The following is a 22,609-nucleotide window of genomic DNA, read 5'->3' on the forward strand; positions in this document are numbered from 1 at the left end:
ATAGTATATCCAAGGGTCTGAATCTTCCTATACTCTGAAGCAATACATATCCATAGAGCTAACTAACTTGTGTGTCTGGAATGAAATATAAAAAAGAAAACATTTTTATGACCCTCTTTGGATATGGGCTATCTCTTTCTTTTGAAGACCCCAATGCCTTTTTAAGATTCTGATAAATTCTAGAGGTATTCTCAAACTGTCCAAGTTTGGTCTAGGCTCGTTGGATTGGATTTGAAGCCCTCAATGGCAAAAGAAAGCAGAAAAAAGCTCATTGCTCCCTCCCTCTCAGATGTATTCCAGATTATAGGCTCCCTGCCACCAAGTTAGTCTGTGGCAAGATGTTGTTAGATGACTGGAGTCTTCATAGGGCTTTCCCAAGCCATGTAGGCAGGTCCAAGGCTTAATCCAGGACAGCTTGCATGGGTGTTCATAAGAGATGACATAGTTAGTGCCTGGGATATAGAATGATGGTGACTCTCCTGCATCACAGAATAACTGTCAGAGATACCAGAATATGCAGAACTGAGAGAAATCTCGGATACTTTCTAGATTAAGTCCTTCATGTTATAAGGGAAGAGAGTCAGAGATGGAAGTGTCAAAGTCACACCACTAATGTGGAAGAATCTGGACTGGATCCCATCTTTGAACGACCAGATCAGGGTATATGATTATAAGATCATAGATTTAGAGTTGTGCTTCTTTTATTTGAGAAAGGGAAAAACTGAGTCCTAAAAAAGGAATTAACTTACATGAAATCACAAAGCTGGCAGGATCAGAAGGTGGAGATTTGGGAGGCAACTTGGAGAGCATCAGTCCAATCTTTTAATTTTATAAATTTAGTCCCCAAGAGGCTAAATGATTATCCAAAATCACATAAATAGGAACAGGAGTTAAGCCTCAGTCTTCTAACTATTAATCTAGCACTCTTCCCACTGCCTCATGCTGTCCTTTGAAGGAAATTTATCTCATAAATGGCTCTTCATTATATTGATAGGGACCATTTCTAAAGAATGGGAAGCCATTACAATGCTACATCAAATCTGTGGGCAGACACAATGTTACTGCCTCCATTTCCAAAGAGCATCCAACTACCTTTAACTTTCAATGTTCACATTATCAAATGTATTTCCCTCTAGACAAAGGGTCTTTACTTGTGTGTAGTATAAGTCTTTAGCAGTCTAATGAAACCTGTGGACTCCTTAGCAGAATAATGTTTTTAAAAGTATAAAATAAAATATTTAGGATAACAAAGGAAACCAATTATATTAAAATTCAGTTATCATATATATACAAATACATATATGTGTACACACATATACAAATGTATGCATGTGTACACATATATACCTATGTATTTGTATATGTATATCATATTCATAAATCTCAGGTTAAGAACCACAATCCTAATCTATCTCAGCCCAGTGAGAATTGGTAAACTGGTAAGAATTATTCCTGGTTAATGGCTAATCAGTGGTTTTTTTCTCTCTTTCCCTTTCTTTCTTCCTCTCCCTCCCTCCCTTCTCCTCCTTTTCCTACTTTCCCCCTCTTTCCCTCCCCCTTCTCTCTCCCTCTCCCCTCTCTCTTCCCTTCCTCTCCTCTCCCCCCTCTTGATCCTCTCCCCCTTTCTCTCTATTTCTGTCTCTGTCTCTTTCTCTTTTTGTCTTTCTGTATCTCTATCTTTCTTTTTCTCTCTCTTCTCCCCCACTCCTCTTCTCTCTCTGTTTTCCTCTCTTTCCCTTTTCCATCTCTTCTCCTTTCTTCCCCTACTTCTTTCTTTTCCCCTGTTCCTCACTCCTCCCATTCTCCACTGTTCTATTCTCTCCCCATCTCTTTTTCCCTATTCCTTCATTCCTCTCTTTTTCTTCTCTTCCCCACTTTCTCCTCTTTCCACAGCTCCTTCAATGCCTGAGTATGACACAGATTCACCTCTGAATGAGACAGATACAACCATTACTGTCATGCTGAAGCCTGCTCGGTCCCGGGGTGCACCTGTCAGGTGATTCTCTGTTGGGGGGAGGTCAGGGACCATATCAGATCTCATTCCTCCTTCTAGGGTCATACATTTCTCTTTCTTCTGCATCAATGATGCTGACACATCCTGGACAATGACAAGCTCTGAGAACTTAACTAGGAAGAAGAATAGCATGAGGCAAAGCTAGAAGTGTGGGCATAGAATCTGCTTCCTGGACAGACAGAAATTCTCCAATCCTAGAGAGAAAGGTCAAGGAAGAGAGAGTCAGATCAGGGAGAGAATGAAAAAGACCCTGTTTCTTCCAATTCACTTATTTTTAACACTGCAGGAGTTGACCTGGGAAGAGACTTATTATCTCCATGAAGCAAGGCTGGTTCATTTGGATCTTCATCAGCCTGATTCTTAGAAGCACTGGTGATGAAACCCCCGAGCCCAGAGAAGGAACACAATTGAATCTGGCATATGAATGTAAGCACAGGATAGATGAAATTAACAATCACTGGGCTGGCATCACTCACAGTCACTCATTCAGGGATATTGCTATAAAGGTCAATGCCAAATGTACTTAGGAATAGGAATAATAATAGCATTTATATAATGCTGTAAATTTTGTGAAGTACTTTGCAAATATTATTTCATTTTATTCTTATAACAACCCAGAGAGGTAGGTACTGTACATTATTTTACAGATAAAGTAATCAAGGCAGATAGTGCTTAAGTGACTTGCCCAAAGTCACATAACTAGTAAGTGTTTCAAGCTATATTTGAATTCAGATCTTCTTGACTCTAGATTCATCTAGGAAATTAGAACATTTATTGAGCCACCTGCCTGTGATTTCCTTAACATGGTGAACTTCCATGTGAGGAGAATATTACTATCAGTTCAGGGTAGTACCTTTTTTAATGGTATTTTATTTTTCCAATACATGAAAAGATAGTTTTCAACATCTTCAACTTTGCAAAAGCTTGTGTTCCAAATTTGTTCCCTCTCCTCTTCCCATTTTGCCTCCCCAGGGAAGCAAGTAATCTGATATAAGTTAAATATGTAAATTCTTCTAAACATATTTCCAAATTTGTCATACTGAGTAAAAAAATCAGATCAAAAGAGAAAAAAGTGAGAAGAAGAAAAAAAAAAAAAAAAACAAGCAAACACACACCACCACAAAAAATGATTAAAATCCTATGCTTTGATCCCATTCAGTCTCCATAGTTCTCACTCTGGATGTGGATGGCACTTTTCATCACAAGTTTATTGGAATTGTCTTGAATCACCACATTGTTGAGAAGAGCCAAGTCCATTACAGCTGATCATCATATAATCTTGTTACTGTGTATAATATTCTCCTGGTTCTACTCATTTCACTCAGCATCAATTAATGTAAATCTTTCCAGGATTTTCTGCTCATCATTTCTTATAGAACAATAATATCCCTTTACCTTCATTTACCATAACCTATTCAGCCATTTTCCAACTAATGGGCATCCACTCTATTTCCAGTTCCTTGCTACCACAAAAAAAGAGCTGCTACAAACATTTTTGCTCATGTGGGTCCTTTTCCCTTTTTTATGGTCTCTTTGGGATACATACCCAGTAGAGATACTGCCAGATCAAAGGGTGTGCACAGTTTTATAAGAGTAGAACCTTTGATGATACTTATAGTATTAGAGAATTATTTAGAAGGTTTGAGAGGTTCTGACTTCCCTAGGATTATTTGCCCAGTATAGATCAGAGATAAGATAAGAATACAAGTCCAAGGTCAGCTCTTTATCTACCTGGGCACTTTGTCTCAATCATCAAGTTCAGTGAAAGATATGTTTGTGAAGGACAAAGGTGAGAAAAAGAAAAAGCACACAGCCTGTATACAGCCTAATATAAATACTTGTCATGTTACAAAGCTGGCAAATCCAGCCAGAGTTTCAGGGAATGGAGAGCTTCTGGTGCTCTTGTCAGTCTGTCCAGACAAGATGTTCAGGATCTGCCCTCTTTTAAAATTGTGGCTTGGAGAAATGCCTCTATAAGCTGTACACAGGAGGATTTTAAAAAGCCCTTTATCTCCAAAAGCCTGTGCTTGCATCTTTGGTGGCATTCTTTCAGACAAAAGAATGCTTCCATTCCTGGCCAGGCCTGTGAAAAATGGTATATTCTGGCAGAAAAAAAATCCTTGTTGAATATTTCCACCTGTTCAGAGAGGTGAGTCTGTCTCTGGTTTGAAGAACTACCTGAGGAAATCTTCCCAGAAGAAAAACCACTCTAGGACTAGGATTAGGAGCCATAGGTAAGGCTGTTGAGCACATGTTTTTGGTCCACATTACTCTTCAGTGTGACCCACACTAGATTAAAATATAGTTGAGAAGATATATCAAAATAATAAAAATACCAAAAAAGATAACTTTTTGAGACAAAGTTAATATGAAGAGTCAATATGCAGTCCTCAGAGATCTTTATAAATTAAATTAATGGGGCCCCATTTCTATTTGAATTTGACACCACTGCTTTAAGAAGACCTCAGAAGCCATCTAGTCCAATGTTCTCTGTTTTTGTATAAAGAACCTGAGGGGGGCAGTTCCATGATTCAGTGGTTTACCAGCTCTGAAGTCAGGAGAATCTGAGTTCAAATGCAGCATTCTGGGCAAGTCACTTAACCCAGATGCCTCACCACTCCTCCCCCCTAAAAAAGGAAAAGGGAAAAAAAAGAAAGAAAAAAAAGAGGAACCTGAGCCTCCAGAGAGAGAAAGGTAATTTTTCTAAGTTAACACAGGGAGTAAAGTATCAGGATTCAAACCTGGCCCCCTGGACTCCAAGATCAGTATTTTGCCTGCATCATCTTGCCCATGCACTTTACAGTACCAGCCCTAGAAGTTCGAGGATTTGCTTGTGTATACTCAAAAAAAATGATTTTTGTGAAGCACTTCAAGTTTTGCAAAGCATTTTCCAATGGCATATTTCCATTAAAAAAACAGGGTGTGGTTCCATTTCGAAGAGGAGGACATAAAGGCTCTGAGACATTCATATAGCTAATAAGTATTAGAGGCTCTTATTCATACAGATAAGTATTAGAGACAGGGTTTGGATGAAGGTTTTCCTGACTCTCTAATTCAAGTCTGATTCTGTAATGATTATACTACATTGTCTATTGTGAGGTTGTTGGGAAGATTGTTTGCCCCACCTCCCATTCTATAAAAAATGACTTATTGAATGAATTGTATATTTAAATAGAGCAGCCTTTGTTGTTATTTTTATTGGCTTCCATTATCCTCCCTGTACTCCAGGGTCCAAATCACAGTCCTGCACAGAGATTATAAGAAGGAAAATAAACAAAACACAAATCATGGGCAATTCTTTGCTGTTCCCTTGGATACCTCCAAGCTCCAAATGATGATAAGTTGACATACCTTTAAGACATGGTTATTATGAGTGATGTGTATATTGGTAATAATGTACCATGTGACTGGGCATTTGTACCACATTTTATGCTATTTTCTGTTTTGTTTTCTGAGAATCCTATCTACCAAATCATGAATCCCTTGTGGGTCCCACCTGCTTCACACTATATCTGTAGATCACTATCCCATCCCTCATTCTGCCTTGAGATCTAGATTTTAGAATCATAACTAAGAATTAATTATCCTAATGACAAGGAGCCCCATTTGAAGGGATGAGTTGAACTGTAACTAATACTGTCATATCATGAGTAGAAAGCAATGAAATACTGCCATGATAGAGGCTTCAAAAGGTGGAGGAAACAAGATGAATTTGGAAGGGATTCACCCTATTCTGCCATCTAGCAGCTTCTTAATTTAACTAAATGATCTTTGCAAACTAGGTACTGAGTTCTGTTTTTCATATGCTACTGAAGGATTGCAAGTACCATTTATATCCTCTAAATCCAGTACCAGAGGACAAAGTCTCCATCACCCTATCCTAGTTGTTGCTTTGCTAAAATCTATGAAACAAGTCAGGAGGACTTTTTTTTTTTAACCAAGTCCAATAGCTTTGAAATTACCTTATGGAGCTTTGGGGAAGCAGTAGCAAGTCATTCATACAGGTATAATAGACGTGACAAAAATAAGCCTTTGCTTTGTATTGCCCTTTAAAGTAGATGTTATTTTTCAGTTATTTTCAATCATTTTCAACTCTTGTGACTGGATTTGGTGTTTTCTTGGCACAGATACTTACAGGTTTTGGGAACTTAGGTAAGTGATTTAACCTATGTCTGCCTCAGTCACCTCAATTGTAAAATGGGGATAAGAACATTTACCTTCCAGAGTTGTTGGAGCATTAAATGAGGGAATATCTGTAAAACATTTAGCACAGTGCCTAGACAACATAAACACTTAAATGATTATTTCCTTCCTTCCAACTGGTAACTACTATCCATCTTTCATGGCAGGGCTGCTGTTAATCTTCATATGGAAGCACTGAAATTGCCTTCATAAACCTTTGGGAACCAACCTAGTAATGTCCATAATGTTAAATGCTCAGAAATGACATCTATTTCAACAAAGGAGCCATGAGAGAGAAAGGAAGGAAGGAAGGAAGCAAGGAAGGAACGAAGGAAGGAAGGGAGGGAGGGAGGGAGGGAGGAAGGAAAGTAGTGAAGAAGGAAAGGAAAGAACAAAAAACAGAAGGAGAGAAGGAAAGAAAGAGGGAGAAAGGAAGGTAGGAAAGGAGGGATTATTTATGTTAAAAATGTTTTTTCTTTTGCTTTCCTCCTTCCTTTGTGAAAGTGCTTTAGGAATTATAAAATGCTACACAAATATAAGAAGTTAGTAATTTCAGGCTGCTGGGATTTAATTTAGAGAAGATTTGTTGAATCAAGATTAAGAAATGGGTAAAGCCTTTATCACTGATAAGATCAAGTTTGCTTGTGCTCTTCCAATTGCATTTACTGTCTTCCATTTTGTGCAGCAATTATTTCTCTGAACAGTATCTTTTCCTACTAGATTATAAGGGCCATGAGGGCAAGACTTTATCTTTGTATCTTCCCAATGCTGAACATAGTCCATTACACATAATAGATATTTAATAAATGTTTGCTGAATTGAATTCATTATTAGAGTATCAGAAAAGCTCTTAAAAATCTGAAGGGAAAGTCTAGTTTGCTGTGATTCTATGGATCCAACCAAGATAGGATCAACTTAATGTTCTTTCTGGCATCATGATAACCAGTTGTCAAATCCTTGGTCAGATTTCCATATGTCAAAGAGCTACAGGATTGTGACCCATGAAAGGAAAGCCGGAGATCATGTAGTTAAATGCTGTCATGTATGGAGGAAGAAACTGGATCCCAATGAGGAAGTAGGATTTGTCCAGGATTACACAGTTAGCAACTAATAGACCACAAAGCCAAGGTTCTTTCCATTAGTGAATGCTTGTTCCCATTCCATTTGGAGTAAAATTGGGGGGGGGGGAAGAAAGGAGGGATGTGATGTCAGGAAAGCAGTCAAGTAGAGTGGGAAAGAATACTGAATGTTTAGTAGAGAAACTGGCCTCTGACCTTCAATAGCTAAGTGCCTATAGAGGAGTCACTTAAATGTTCTCTAAAGTAGTAATTTTTAAAAATCTATATCACTTTCTTCAGTGTTTCTATAAGGGTCAATGAAGTGATATATGTAAAGTGATTTGTAATTTTTAAAGGACTAAGTAAATGGCATTGTAATCATGTCCCAGTTCTTTCCTTCAATACTTTGGGTGTGGGGCAACTAAGTCAGACAATGGTTAGAGCAAGGAGACTGGAATCAGAAGAATCTCAGTACAAATCTAGAATCATACTTACTAGCTGCATAACCCTGGGTTAGTCACCTAACCCTGTTTGCCTCAAGGCAATTAGGTAGCTCAGTGGATAAAACAGTAAGCCTGCAGTCAGGAAGACCAATGATGTAGCCTTAAGCATTCATTAGCTATATGACCCTGGACAAGTCACTCAACCTGTTTATCTTAATCTCTTACAGAAAGAATGCAGTGTCTTGGCCAAGAAAATCCCATCTGTGGCATTTCTCTCTCTCATTCAAAGCCAAATCTGTCCCATTTCAGCTTGTCCAGCAGTACAGGTGAATGAGAGAAGCCGGGCCAATGTGAGAGGCCTGAAATTTGGGGCCCCCATCTATTCATTGCTATAGCTGCTTCCACTGTGCTACCTGCTCTATTTCTAGAATACTTTCCAATGGAAATTTATTACCTTAACGTGGGTTTCCTCAGGCCTCCAAAGAGTTATTGGTTTTTAAGTGACAGAAGTGCAGAATCATTTAAAAGATCAATCAAGCCGGGACTTGAATGTAATATTCAGCTCCTACTAGAATGCTCACAAACAACCTCTGGCTCCCCACCCTGTCACTCTGATCTGTTACTACCTTCAGAAGAAGCTGCTTGACCTTTTAATAATCTTGATATGGTTCCCACAGTGAGACTGAGGGTACATTTCCCAAAGCTGTGGCAGATCCATTCTGAACATAAATCAGTCTCTTCCTTTTGTGCACAAATAGTGGCAGACTCTTCTTTTCAATTAACTAGAACAAAATGTGGGAAAGAGAAGGCTTCCCCAGTTTTTCCAAGAAGCTAATCTTATGATCACAAATGAAAATTGACCCTGCCCCCCCTCAGGGATCCTACCCTGTCCTATGGTGAATCTTGGACAATGAGAGAGAAACCTTTTTGCTAAAGATTTATTTGAGAAGAGAATGGCGTTACTGAATGGAATGGTCAAGATGGAGCAATGAGTCATGGCTAAGGACTATGAAGTAGCCAAAAACAATCAGGAAGAGAATAGGACAGAATGGGAAGTAAAATCACATGCAATAGTAAAGCTGCTATGTTCTTCCTGCTGAATAGAAAAAGCCAATGAGGATCTTGAAATCCAAATTATTTTAATGGAACAATTCATTACATATACCAGCAAGGAGCAGCATCTCACTCAAGGCCTTATAACACTCCAGGAAATGTCAAGAATTATTATTAAATTATTTTTTTTAAATGAGCCAATTTTAATTTTGTAACAGTAAAATGTATACACTATAACACTTGTAGGAAATAGGGGATGATTGAAAAATCAAACAAATAAGAATGAGAGTCTTAACTTCTACAAGTATGGATAATAATTATAGGAATGAAAGAAGTCATGTTCAATTATCCAATTGTCCTCCCACTGGTATAAAGAATGTAGTCCAAGGCTAACACTGAACTTTGGGTTTTCCTTTGATGAATTCCTATAGCATGTAAGCTCCTCAAATATAAGGATTTGCATTTTTTTCTTTGTATGCACACAGCAGATACTTATGAATGTTTGTTGACTGATGAGCCAATTAATGAAGTTCTTCTGTGTAGAACTTAGTTCCTCCATTGAAATCTTCCTCCATTACTTCTTTGTGGCATTGAGCACATGGGGTCTAGGAAGTTATTACCACCAAAGCAAAAGAACTGGTAGGTTCTCAAGCTGTAAAGGTCCATTGACAACAGATCAATTGACTGCCAGAACATCTGATAGTCAGATTCCAACTTGGCTGGGTCTGGAAAAATCATCTCCAGAAGATTTTCTACCAGTTGATGACCATTGCAACTCAAAATGCTCATCTGTGAATTCATGGAAAAGTTTCATTTTTCACTAGTGGAGGAACTATCCACAATAATGAAATCATCAAACCCTATGTCAAAGAGTAAATGACAAATGCTTTCCTCAATCTCTTAACTTTTAGATTCCATGGTGGATTCATCTACCATGAATGAGAAGAATGACCTTAAAGGCTTAAAAATTAAAATAAGTGATTTCCTTCTGGCCAGCCAGAAACTAAAGGTTGATAGAGAGAACTAAAGGATTCCAGAAATTCTGATTTGGGGAAGGAATGGCTATATAATCATTCATTCTTCCATAGTCTGGTAGCTCTTTATGGAGCAAGGATGTAATGAGTGGTGCAGGCCTTAGGCATTCTTGGGCAGTGGTATAAGATGACAATTATAACCTCCAAGTTATCAGTCTGGACAGTTGGATAGGTAAGGGTTTGCTGGGGGCAAACTGTCAGTCAGTAGAAGCCAATAAAGAGGCCAGGCTGAGGGGGCCATAGGCTTGGTCTGAAGATCTAAAGAATCATGTAAGACAGCTTCTTAGCATCAGGGGAGAACTCTGACCATAGCTAGCTGCTCTGACAATGGTCTGAAGGCTTGGCTTCTTCAATGTTTTAAACTGTAGTAGCTCAGCCCTCCCTGTTCAAGCCCATCCAGCCTGGCTGATCCCACCTCCACCCCATCCCTGCTCACTTATCTTCACAAGTTCTCTATCTCTTCTCAGATAACATACAAATTACCATGGTTAGCATTCAAAGTCCTTTATAATCTAGCTTCATCCTACTTTTATAGAATCATTTCATTTAACTGACCTTAATGTAGAGACAATATGGAAGGTAGAGAAATGGGCTTGGAATCAGGAAGATTTGCCTCCAAGAACTTGTATTGCTGTGTGACCTTAGACAAGCCATATACTCTTCTCAATTCCCTAGGAAATTCTCTAAAACTTTTAGTAAAAGAAAAGTTGCTTATTTGCATTGGTAGAAGTAGTTTATGGAAAATTTCTTGTAGAGATAAAGTCAGAGATCTAGCTAGTTCCGACATTCTTCATTTTACAGAAACAGGGTTCCCTCTTGTTCCCCCAATTCAGTATTCCATCTCCTGTCTCTGCAATCTTGAATACAATATTCTCCATACTAAAATGTACTTTCTTCTTACCTCTAGCTATTAGAATTTGTAGCTTCCTTCATGTATTCTTCACTGGACCACCCAGTTAGTATTGTGTTCTTCTCCAAATTATTTTATATAATCACTTACTTGTTTAAATGTTTTGTGCCCCACAATTATGTAAACCTTTTGAAGGCAAGGTTCTTTTTTGGCTTGTTTACATCCCAGAGTGTTTTGCACCTAGAAAGTACTTAACGTCTGTAAAAAATGGATTAGAATAGAATCTTGTCTTAGGATCCAGGCAGTTCATCTGGAGAAAAGAATTTACTTATTTTCCTAAATACTCGGATTAACAAGTACTGTCTCTAGCTTGTCTTTGAAATTATGATGGTTGGTTTAAGTGATATAAACTAAATGACCTCTTAAAATCATTCAGGTTGGGGAGCCCAGATTTTCTATTCCTTTCTTGTTTCAGACCTGAATTTAGCAAGAATTATGCAAGTGAAAAAAAAAATATGGCAGAAAACTACATCAGGAAAGGGAGGTACATCTAAGTTTTAAAGAAAGAAAAAACTTTATTGGGAGATTTAAAAAAAAAAAAGATGATTGACAAATTTCCTCTAGGATTCCTTTAATAAAGGCAGATCTCATAAGCACACCACAGAACAGCTTGGGCTGTCTCCTGAGCTCCAGTGAACAAAATTGAAATCATTACAGTCTGATTTGCAGGCATAGGTATATATGAGTGTCCAATTAAGAAGGAAAAAGTGAAAATTTAGGGGATTTATTAACATATATCAGCCTGAGGATTTTGAGGGTCTCTGTCCACACAATGCTAGATGAGGTACTACAATTATATTTAGAAATCATCTCTCTAAGCCAGTTCACTGATTTTAGCTCCCCAGGTTCCACACAGTTTCATCCCAAAGTGTCAGAAGGCACAGGGTCCTCCATTTTCTCATGTCAGGTAAGAAATGGGGTGGATAGAGGCAGAAATTCTCTTAGCTCTGGGCAAATGTCTGGGAGAGAGAATGTCTGCACATTAATAAGGCTCAAAAGAGGCAGTTGAATCCAGGAGTCAGGCTATTCAGAAGCAAGTTTCCCTTCCATGTATGGCTGTATTTGGCCTGATAAAATTCAGAAGCTCTTTTGTGAATTTGGGCAAAGATTAGTAACATGCTTCTCATAGTCACAAAAGGCACTAACTGGCTCAGAATCTTGTTTCCTCTTTTGGAGGAGACCATATTTTCACATAGAATTCTCATCCAAAAAAGGAGTCCATGCCTTTCCTACTTGGGATAAAATAGTTTTAGCTGTAGTAACTGGCTTAGAATCTTTAGGTTCAGTCAATCAGTCAGTAAACCTTTATTAATTACTTGCAGTGTGCCAAATGCTGCTAAGTGCAGTGGATCTTAAGAAAGGCAAAAAATGTGTCTGCTCTCAAGGAACTCAGTCTGATGAGGAAACAATATGCAAACAACTATGAACAAGCAAGTGATATAGGGATAAAATTTGAAATATTCAATGAAGGGTTTCTTGTAAAAGGTGGAATTTTAGTGAGGACTTTAAAAAGGAATGGAAGCCAGGAAGTATAGGAAAGAAAGGACATTCCATTAAGTAAAACCATCCAAAGATGGAAAACGAAGTGTCACATTTGAGGAAGAACTAAAAGACCAATATTGTGGAGTTACAGAATATGTAGGGATAAATAAGATGAAAGATGAATGGAAAGATAAAAAACCCAGGTTATAAAGGACTTTGAATGCCAAACAAAGGACTTTACATTTGGTCCCAGAGGAGATAGGGAGCCACTGTAATTTACTGAGTAGGGGACAGGATCAGACATGCTTTATAAGAAGATCATTTTGACAGCTGAGTGAAGGATGGAGTGAACTGGGAAGAGACTTTTTGCAGGCAGACCTACACCAGGCTACTGAAATAGTCTAAGAATAGGTGAGAAGACCTGCATTATGGTATTGGTCATATCAGAGGAGAAAAGGCAGCAAGTATAAACTCTTATTATCTGGCCAGGAAGATGTGCACTTTATAAAGAAGAGCTGAATAACAAGGGGGAAAAGGGAATTTATATTTTTCAGACACCATTTAGAGAACGCATAATAAAGACCTATACTGGCACCAATAAAGAAGTGATGTTATTGCCATGACTATCCCTTACACCAGGAACTTAAGTTCCCATAGTCTTCTTAATTGTACTTTTATGAGCTCACAACTTACTGTAGGTAAGAATTCTCTTTACCCAGGTTGTTATTATTACATAGCACCCTATGTCTATTACATCCTGCTCATCAACTATTCCAATACTTATATGTCCCTCTCTGCACAGTACATTTCTATAACTTGTAGTTTTTACTTTATAATATTGTGTTGATGTATCCATCCTTTCTTTGTTTCCAGGCTAGTCTCTTCTTCTTTAAAAAAAATTTACTGATATCTTTTTTTGAGAAGCAATGTGGTATAGTAGATAGAGATATGGCCTCGGAGTCAAGAAAACCTGGGCTCAGATCCTGTCCATGACATATAACAGTATCTGTGACCCTGGACAAGCCATTCAATTGCTCAGTTCCTTCCTGACAACTTTCTAAAATTATAAGTTGAAAAGAAGGTTCCAATTACCTTGGTGGTGGAAGTTCCTGACTAGAGCCCATTATACTGATAAAATGGTAGATCCTATAAAAAATTGGTTTTCCATTACTTTCATTTCCCAATAAATCCCTGCCCCTTTATTCCAGAACCATTCCTTGTAAGCAAGAAGCAGAAGGATGTGGAGGATGTCAGCTCAGCAATATCAGTCAAATTCAGCAATATACGCCATATTCTATCCCTATAATTCCCTCCCTCTGCAAAGGAGTTTTCATATTTCTTGTTTGTTCCAAAATTACAAACTGTTGTTTTGACTTCTGGTTATTTTAGTTTATAATGTTTTTTTTTTCTTTTTTGCTTTACATTGCTGTAATCATTGTGTATTCACACACATCTATGTATTTTTATTTCCTGGATTTATTTCAGCTCACATCAATTCACACAATTATCTTGTGAAGCTCTATAATCTTTATTTCTTAGAGCATAATAGTTTTTCATTATATCTATAGATACAATTTGGTTAGACAAAGGGCCATTTCCTAGTTGATGGCATCTATTTTGTTTCTAGTTCTTTGCTAATATAAAGAGTAGTTATGGATATATTGGTTTTTTATTGGACCTTTCCTTCTGTTTTTGACCACTTAAAGGTATACACCTATGAGTATGATCTCTAGGTCAAAGGGTATAAACATTTTAATTACTTTCTCAATTTAAATGCTTATTTTTTTCCAGAATGGTTGGACCAGTTCAACAGCTCTACCCATTACTATAATATTAGTTTGTCTATCTTCCTACAAACTGTCCCAATACTCTTCACAATTATTTTGCAATATTTATCAATATAGAGTATATTAGTTGTTTTTGATTTCCATTTCTCTACTTAGGAGTAATTTGGGGCAATCTCCGTCATGCTTGATGATCATCTGTAATTCTTCCTTTGAGAACTGTTTGTTCATATCCTTTAATAATTTATTCATTAAGGTATGCCATTTTATCATATTATATTTTATGTTAGTTGGCTTTATATCTCAGATACCTGACCCTTATCAGAGATATTTGATACAAAGATTCTCCCTCCCCCCAATCATCTGTTTCCTTTACTGAATTATTTTTCTTACTGCAAAGCTTTTCTATTGCAATTATTATAAATTCTCTATTTTAACATTTATTATTGGCTTTGTTCTTTGCTTTAAAATTGCCCTTCTCACAATTATGAAAGGTAGCTAATTTTATTCTCCTCTATCTTTATTAACTTGTATAATCATTGATACTCAGTTCATGTAGCTTTTTAAAAAACTAATTGTGCAAAGTATACAATTTAACATGTTGGCTTCAATTTAATTTTTGCCAAACCTCTTTTGAGTTAACAATATGTTCAAAGTTATCTCCCCATTTATCTTTTCCAAGGAAATACACAATAGCTTCTCTAAAAAATCATATAGAATACAAGATTTTTATCTTAGGGTCAACATTATACAATGGGCTATTTTATATGTTAAGAATCATATTGTTAGAATCTGTTTGAAGAGACTACAGAATCCAGTCCAACCTGAAACATGATTATGGATCTTTTTTTCAATATTCCTATAATTAATGATTTCAAATACTTTTAATAATTAGGAATCTGCTACCTCATGAGGTAACATTTCATTTTTTAGATAGTTCTTATTTGTTTAGAAGGTCTTTTTTAAAACATTAAGTCAAACCAATGATCCTGTTGGACCAAGCAGAATTAAGTCTGTTCACTGTGTTTGCTGGCTTGCTTCACTGGGAGATAAATGTATAGATACATCATTTATTAAGCCTTAACCATATGCTAATCACTTTGCAAATATAATCACATAAGACAGTCCCTAATTTCAAGGAGCCAGTCTTCTAATTGCATAAACAGCACATAAATGGGAGGTGAAAAGGGAATGGAGTGGGTCAGGGAAAGGGAAGGAGAAGGCAGAACAGTCTTCATAAGACTTTAAAAAATACCTGTACGACCTCCCTGGGTGATCACTTGCAGTGAACATAATATTGGCTTTCTAAAGAGTTATAGAACCTAATTTGAAATTTTTTTTATGTTGGGCAAAGCCATTTGCCTTCTATAAACCTCCAATTCCTCAACTCTAAAATGAAATTGTTGGAGTTTGCTATGTACAAGGCTTGCTCAAAAGCATTTGCTCCTATGACTGAATAAGAATACTAATTTGGATATATATTGTCCAGTTTATTAGTGTAGAGCCTCATTTTATAGTCTACCTTGCATATTTGTTTTACACACACACACACAGAAGAAAGTATATATGTATTTTATATATGTATATAATATATATAAATATATATGTAGATCTGTGTGTATATGTATGTATATGTAAATACACACACACACACACACACACACACACACACACACACACACACACACTACCAATTCTACAAGAAATCTCTGGCCACCCTAGCCTTCATTGATCTTTCATCCTTTCTCCATCTTCTGACAGGACTTCTTGTCTGTCCTGATAAATTTTACATGTGTTAATATATTTATATGTGTATATGTGAGTGTGAATATAAGGATAGAGGTTGGACCTATGATTTCATTGGTATAAAAAACTCCCAAGTGATTACACTTCCTCTATCGATATAGGTCAGCCCCTTTATTCCTATTAATAGTCTGAGAGAACTGTCTAAATCACTGAGAATCCAAGTAGCACAGAGCCAGTAGAAGTCAAAGGTAGGATTTGAATGCATCTTCCCAGCTTCAAGACCTGTTTTCTCTTACCTCCATAATGCTGACATATATATATGCATGTATGGATTTATGAATGGAATAAAAAAGCTCCTTCAAGTAATATAAATTTAATTTTTTTTAGTATTTTTGAAATTCTTTTAAGATATCTCTATTGCACTGACAGATTTTGAATGTTTGTTTTCATTTTTTAACTAGGTATAAGGTGTAACCTTTTCTTTAAAGAGCTATTTATTCCACAACTATGAGATTTATGCAAATGGATGAAGTGTTTTTCTTCACTGTGCATATGTATGTATATGGGTATATTTATAAACACAAATGAATATATACACCTACATTTCTGTGAATCCATTATCATCCTACCCATAAGCCTTATCCTGATTATGTGGGTGGCTCAGGCTCTCAAAATCTATACAGTAGAGAACAAAATATGTTAGATTTAATCATAGTGGGTAGGCTATGTGTACAGATCAGTCAATGGATTTTGTGTTTGTCTTTCAAAGACTAGCTCTCTGAATTAGAGAAACTCATCACCAGATTGTTGATCAACAAGATTTCTTTTTTTTTTAAACCTGAGGCACCCATGAGTAACATCTAAAGTGTGGTCTAATAGATTTTGTGGCAGAGAGTTTGGTTGTATTCCTACGTTTGCCAATGAATTGATTTTTGGGGGCCTGCCTGGATCTCAGTATCCTCATTTGTTAAATGGGGAATTTGGATGAAATGAGGCATCTAGGTGGCACCATGGATAGGGAAGAAAAGTTGGGAATTAGGGAGAACTTTCTGAGAATTCAGATTTTGCTTTCTGGTTCTCAGGATAGGACTGACTCAGTCTGTTTCCTTCTCTGTAAAATGAGGACTTTGAATTCTATTGATGATCATATGAACTTATATCTAGTTGACTTTTAAGGTCCCTTTCAGTTCTAAAGTTGTGTTCCATATTTAACATATATAAGACTGCTTGCCATCTAAGGGAGGGAGTGGAGGGAGAGAAGGGAAAAATCGGACAGAAGTGAGTGCAAGCGATAATGTTGTAAAAAATTACCCAGGCATATGTACTGTCAAAAAAAGTTATAATAATAAAAAAATAAAAAGGGATGAATATTATACAACTGATAAAAATAAAGTTGTGCTCCTAGGAGCCTATAATTTAGTGATACCTCTTTTCCAGTATCTGACACCTAATTACACACAAACTCATCCCACTGGTTTAAAATTCCTTTCCTTCCCTCTTACTTCTCTACATCTTTAAGTTCTGTCTTTCAAATACTTTATAGAATCATAGAATCCTTTTAGACCAATTAGCAGATGAAGAAACTGAGACCCAGAGAAAAAAATACTTAACCAAGATCACACAAAGAATCAACACATTTAGGTCCTCTGGCTTCCAAACCTGGTGCTCTGGGAATACTGCTAAGCTGACTCACGTGAGAGTGCCTGCCCAGCAGTTTTCTAGGCCTGTGAGAGGCATATTAATTTCATTGGGAAGGCAGTCATTTTACATAGGAAATGAACAGTTCAGTACAAGACAGCATACAATTAAATGATAAAATTCTTTGGGACAGACAGTAAGTCCTGTCAGAAGTTGGAGGAAAGATTGGTGAGGGCTGGCTGGGAAAAGAAGATTTCATGGAAAAGGCAGAGTTTTGATATGAGCCTTGTAAGATGAGTATGGTTCTGCTAGATGGACGGGAAGGGGGAAAATATTTATCACTGAAGGACACCACAAAAAGAAACTTACAAGATAGAAATGAAAATAGTTTATTTGAAGGACGGAAAGATAGCAATATCAATTGGAGCAGAAGAGATGAGCTAGAAAGTAAACCCTTGCAAATAGACTGGATAGATAAAATAGGACCTACATTGAACAAATATCTCACATGGTCATGGGACCTTACAAATCAAACTAGTCCACTTCAACATTCTCCAAAGTCCCATCTGGTTGGAATCCTTAGTTCTTAGTGCTGTTACATCTGTTTGTTTCTAGACCTTCAAACTAGAACATTCTCCTTACCTATTTCATTTAGATGAGAAAAAAGACACAGAAATAATAGAAATAATAAATCACAAAGAAGACCAAGACTTCTTCATCCAGTACCTTCAGGACAAGTTTGGAATTGATCTATCAGACAATTAATTAAGGAAATGCCACCAGAGACCATTAAAATGCAGGTTAAGTTCTTAAGCAGGGGAGAGAGCAGTGAAGCAGGAATAGGCAAAAGAAAAAGTTGTATCCATTAAGAAAAAAAAAACTTAGTTTTGGTCTTATCTCATCCAAATTAGAGCTGATCAGTTTTAACCATTTAAACTACTTTTTCTTTCTTCTTTTTTTTTTTTAATAATTTTTATTATATATATATATATATAATTTTTATTATATATATATATATATAATTTTTATTATATATATATATATTTTATAATATTATCCCTTGTATTCATTTTCCAAATTATCCCCCCCTCCCTCTATTCCCTCTCCTCGATGACAGGCAATCCCATACATTTTACATGTGTTACAATATAACCTAGATACAATACATGTGTGTGAATATCATTTTCTTGTTGCACAATAAGCATTAGATTCCGAAGGTACATGTAACCTGGGCTAGTGCTAACAATTAGTGCTAACAATTTACATTCACTTCCCAGTGTTTCTTCTCTGGGTGTAGCTGCCTCTGTCCATCTTTGATCAACTGGAAGTGAGTTGGCTTTTCTTTATGTTGAAGATTTCCACTTCCATCAGAATACATCCTCATACAGTATTGTTGTTGAAGTGTACAGTGATCTTCTGGTTGTGCTCATTTCACTCAGCATCAGTTGATTTAAGTCTCTCCAAACCTTTCTGTATTCCTCCTGCTGGTCATTTCTTACAGAGCAATAATATTCCATAACCTTCATATACCATAATTTACCCAACCATTCTCCAATTGATGGACATCCATTCATCTTCCAGTTTCTAGCTACAACAAAAAGAGCTGCCACAAACATTTTGGCACATACAGGTCTCTTTCCGCTCTTTAGTATTTCTTTGGGATATAAGCCCAGTAGTAGCACTGCTGGGTCAAAGGGTATGTACAGTTTGATAGCTTTTTGGGCATAATTCCAGATTGCTCTCCAGAATGGCTGGATTCTTTCACAACTCCACCAACAATGCATTAGTGTCCCAGTTTCCCCACATCCCCTCCAACATTCATCATTATTTGTTCCTGTCATCTTAGCCAATCTGACAGGTGTGTAGTGGTATCTCAGAGTTGTCTTAATTTGCATTTCTCTGATCAGTAGTGATTTGGAACACTCTTTCATGTGAGTGGATATAGTTTCAATTTCTTCATCTGAGAATTGTCTGTTCATATCCTTTGACCATTTATCAATTGGAGAATGGTTCGGTTTCTTATAAATTAGGGTCAGTTCTCTATATATTTTGGAAATGAGACCTTTGTCAGAACCTTTGTTTTTAAAAATATTTTCCCAATTTGTTACTTCCCTTCTAATCTTGTTTGCATTAGTATTATTTGTACAGAAACTTTTTAGTTTGATGTAATCAAAATCTTCTATTTTGTGATCAATAATAATCTCTAATTCTCCTCTGGTCATAAATTCCTTCCTCCTCCACAGGTCTGAGAGGTAGACTATCCTCTGTTCCTCTAATCTATTTATTATCTCCCTCTTTATGCCTAAATCATGGACCCATTTTGATCTTATCTTGGTATATGGTGTTAAGTGTGGATCCATATCTAATTTCTGTCATATTAATTTCCAGTTTTCCCAACAGTTTTTTCCGAATAATGAATTTTTATCCCTGATGTTGGTATCTTTGGGTTTGTCAAAGATTAGATTGCTATAGATGTACCCTTTTTTGTCCTTTGCATCTAATCTGTTCCACTGATCTACTGGTCTATTTCTTAGCCAATACCAAATGGTTTTGGTGACTGCTGCTATATAATATAGCTTTAGATCAGGGACACTTAGACCACCTTCCTCTGAGTTTTTTTTCATTAGTTCCCTTGCAATTCTTGACCTTTTATTCTTCCATATGAATTTTGTTGTTATTTTTTCTAGGTCATTGAAATAGTTTCTTGGGAGTCTGATTGGTATAGCACTAAATAAATAGATTAGTTTGGGGAGTATTGTCATCTTTATTATATTCACTCAGCCTATCCAAGAGCACTGAATGTCTTTCTAATTATTTAAATCTGATTTTATTTTTGTGGCAAGTGTTTTGTAATTTTTCTCATATAATTCCTGACTTTTCTTTGGTAGATGGATTCCCAAATACTTTATACTCTCAACATTTGTTTGGAATGGAATTTCTCTTTGTATCTCTTGCTGTTGCATTTTGTTAGTGATATATAAAAATGCTGAGGATTTATGTGGATTTATTTTGTATCCTGCCACTTTGCTGAAATTTTGAATTATTTCTAGTAGCTTTTTAGCAGAGTCTTTGGGGTTCTCTAAGTATACCATCATGTCATCTGCAAAAAGTGATAGTTTGATTTCCTCATTTCCTACTCTAATTCCTTGAATCTCTTTCTCGGCTCTTATTGCCGAGGCTAGCGTTTCTAGTACTATATTGAATAGTAATGGTGATAGTGGGCAACATTGTTTCACTCCTGATCTTACTGGGAAAGGTTGTAGTTTATTTCTATTGCATATTATGCTTACTGACGGTCTTAAATATATGCTCCTGATTATTCTAAGGAATAGTCCATTTATTCCTATACTCTCAAGAGTTTTTAGTAGGAATGGATGTTGGATTTTGTCAAATGCTTTTTCTGCATCTATTGAGATGATCATATGGTTCTTATTAATTTGATTATTAATATGGTCAATTATATTAATAGTTTTCCTAATATTAAACCAGCCCTGCATTCCTGGAATAAATCCTACTTGATCATAGTGTATTATCCTGGAGATGATTTTCTGAAGTCTTTTTGCTAATATCTTATTTAAGATTTTAGCATCAATATTCATTAAGGAAATTGGTCTATTTTTTCTTTCTCAGTTTTTGATCTACCTGGTTTAGGTATCAGTACCATGTCTGTGTCATAAAAGGAGTTTGGTAGGACTCCTTCATCCCCTATTTTTTCAAATATTTTATATAACATTGGGGCTAATTGTTCTTTAAATGTTTGGTAGAATTCACATGTGAATCCATCTGGCCCTGGGGATTTTTTTCCTGGGGAGTTGATTAATAGCTTGTTCTATTTCTTTTTCTGAAATGGGATTATTTAAGCAATTTATCTCCTCCTCTGTTAATCTAGGGAGCCTATATTTTTGGAGGAAGTCATCCATTTCACTTAAGTTATCAAATTTATTGGCATAAAGTTGGGCAAAGTAACTCCTTATTATTTCTCTAATTTCCTCTTCATTGGTGGAAAGATCCCCCTTTTCATTTGTAAGACTAACAATTTGATTTTCCTCTTTCTTTTTCTTTTTTCTAATCAAATTTACCAAAAGGTTTATCTATTTTATTGGCTTTTTCATAAAACCAACTCTTGGTTTTATTTATTAATTCAATAGTTTTTTTTACTTTCAATATTATTGATTTCTCCTTTTAATTTTTGTATTTCAAGTTTAATTTTTGGTGGGGGGTTTATAATTTGGTCTTTTTCTAGCCTTTTAAGTTGTAAGCCCAATTCATTAATCTTCTCTTTCTCTATTTTCTTCAAATAAGCCTCTAAAGATATAAAATTTCCCCTTATTACTGCTTTAGCTGCATCCCAAAGATTTTGGTATGATGTCTCATCATTGTCATTATCTTGGGTGAAATTGTTAATTGTTTCTATAATTTGCTCTTTCATCCAGTCATTCTTTAAGATGAGATTATTCAGTTTCCAATTACTTTTTGGTCTATTTACCCCTAACTTTTTACTGAATGTAGCTTTTATTGCATTGTGATCTGAGAAGAAGGCATTTATTATTTCTGCCTTCCTACATTTAATTTTGAGATCTTTATGTCCTAATATATGGTCTATTTTTGTATAGGATCCATGAACTGTTGAGAAGAAAGTATATTCCTTTCTATTGCCATTCAGTTTTCTCCAAAGGTCTATCATACCTAGTTTTTCTAATGTTCTATTTACTTTTTAAATTTCTTTCTTGTTTGTTTTGTGGTTTGATTTGTCTAAATCTGAGAGTGCAAGGTTGAGATCTCCCACTATTATAGTTTTACTGTCTATTTCTTCTTGCAATTCTCTTAACTTTTCCTTTAGAAAGTTAGATGCTATACCGCTTGGTGCATATATGTTTAGTATTGATATGGCTTCATTATTTATGCTACCTTTCAGCAGGATATAGTTTCCTTCCTTATCTTTTTTAACTAGATCTACTTCTGCTTTTGCTTGATCTGAGATAAGGATAGCTACCCCTGCTTTTTTGGCTTTACCTGAGGCATAATAGGCTCTGTTCCAACCTTTTACCTTTACTCTGTATGTATCTCCCTGCTTTAAGTGTGTTTCCTGCAGACAACATATTGTAGGGTTCTGATTTTTGATCCAATCTGCTATCCATCTCCGTTTGATGGGATCGTTCATCCCATTCACATTTACAGTTAAAATTACTAATTCTGTATTTCCTGCCATCATATTATCCCCAGATTATGCTTTTTCCCTTGACCCCCCTGATCCCCCTCCCCGAT

At 36.2% G+C, this 22,609-nt stretch overlaps 1 protein-coding gene across 10 annotated transcripts in view; it reads left to right on the top strand.

The window, feature by feature from the left end:
* PTPRT (protein tyrosine phosphatase receptor type T) overlaps window positions 1-22,609 on the top strand; it is a 1,285,960-nt gene that overhangs the window by 1,032,356 nt on the left and 230,995 nt on the right. For all 10 annotated transcript variants that reach the window (XM_074292616.1, XM_074292619.1, XM_074292617.1 and 7 more), the window contains one exon: window positions 1,894-1,996. In XM_074292616.1, the coding sequence (XP_074148717.1) occupies window positions 1,894-1,996 (103 nt within the window). The remainder of the gene's footprint in view (window positions 1-1,893; window positions 1,997-22,609) is intronic.

Source organism: Sminthopsis crassicaudata, chromosome 2, assembly GCF_048593235.1.
Source record: "Sminthopsis crassicaudata isolate SCR6 chromosome 2, ASM4859323v1, whole genome shotgun sequence".
Classification (NCBI taxonomy): domain Eukaryota; kingdom Metazoa; phylum Chordata; class Mammalia; order Dasyuromorphia; family Dasyuridae; genus Sminthopsis; species Sminthopsis crassicaudata.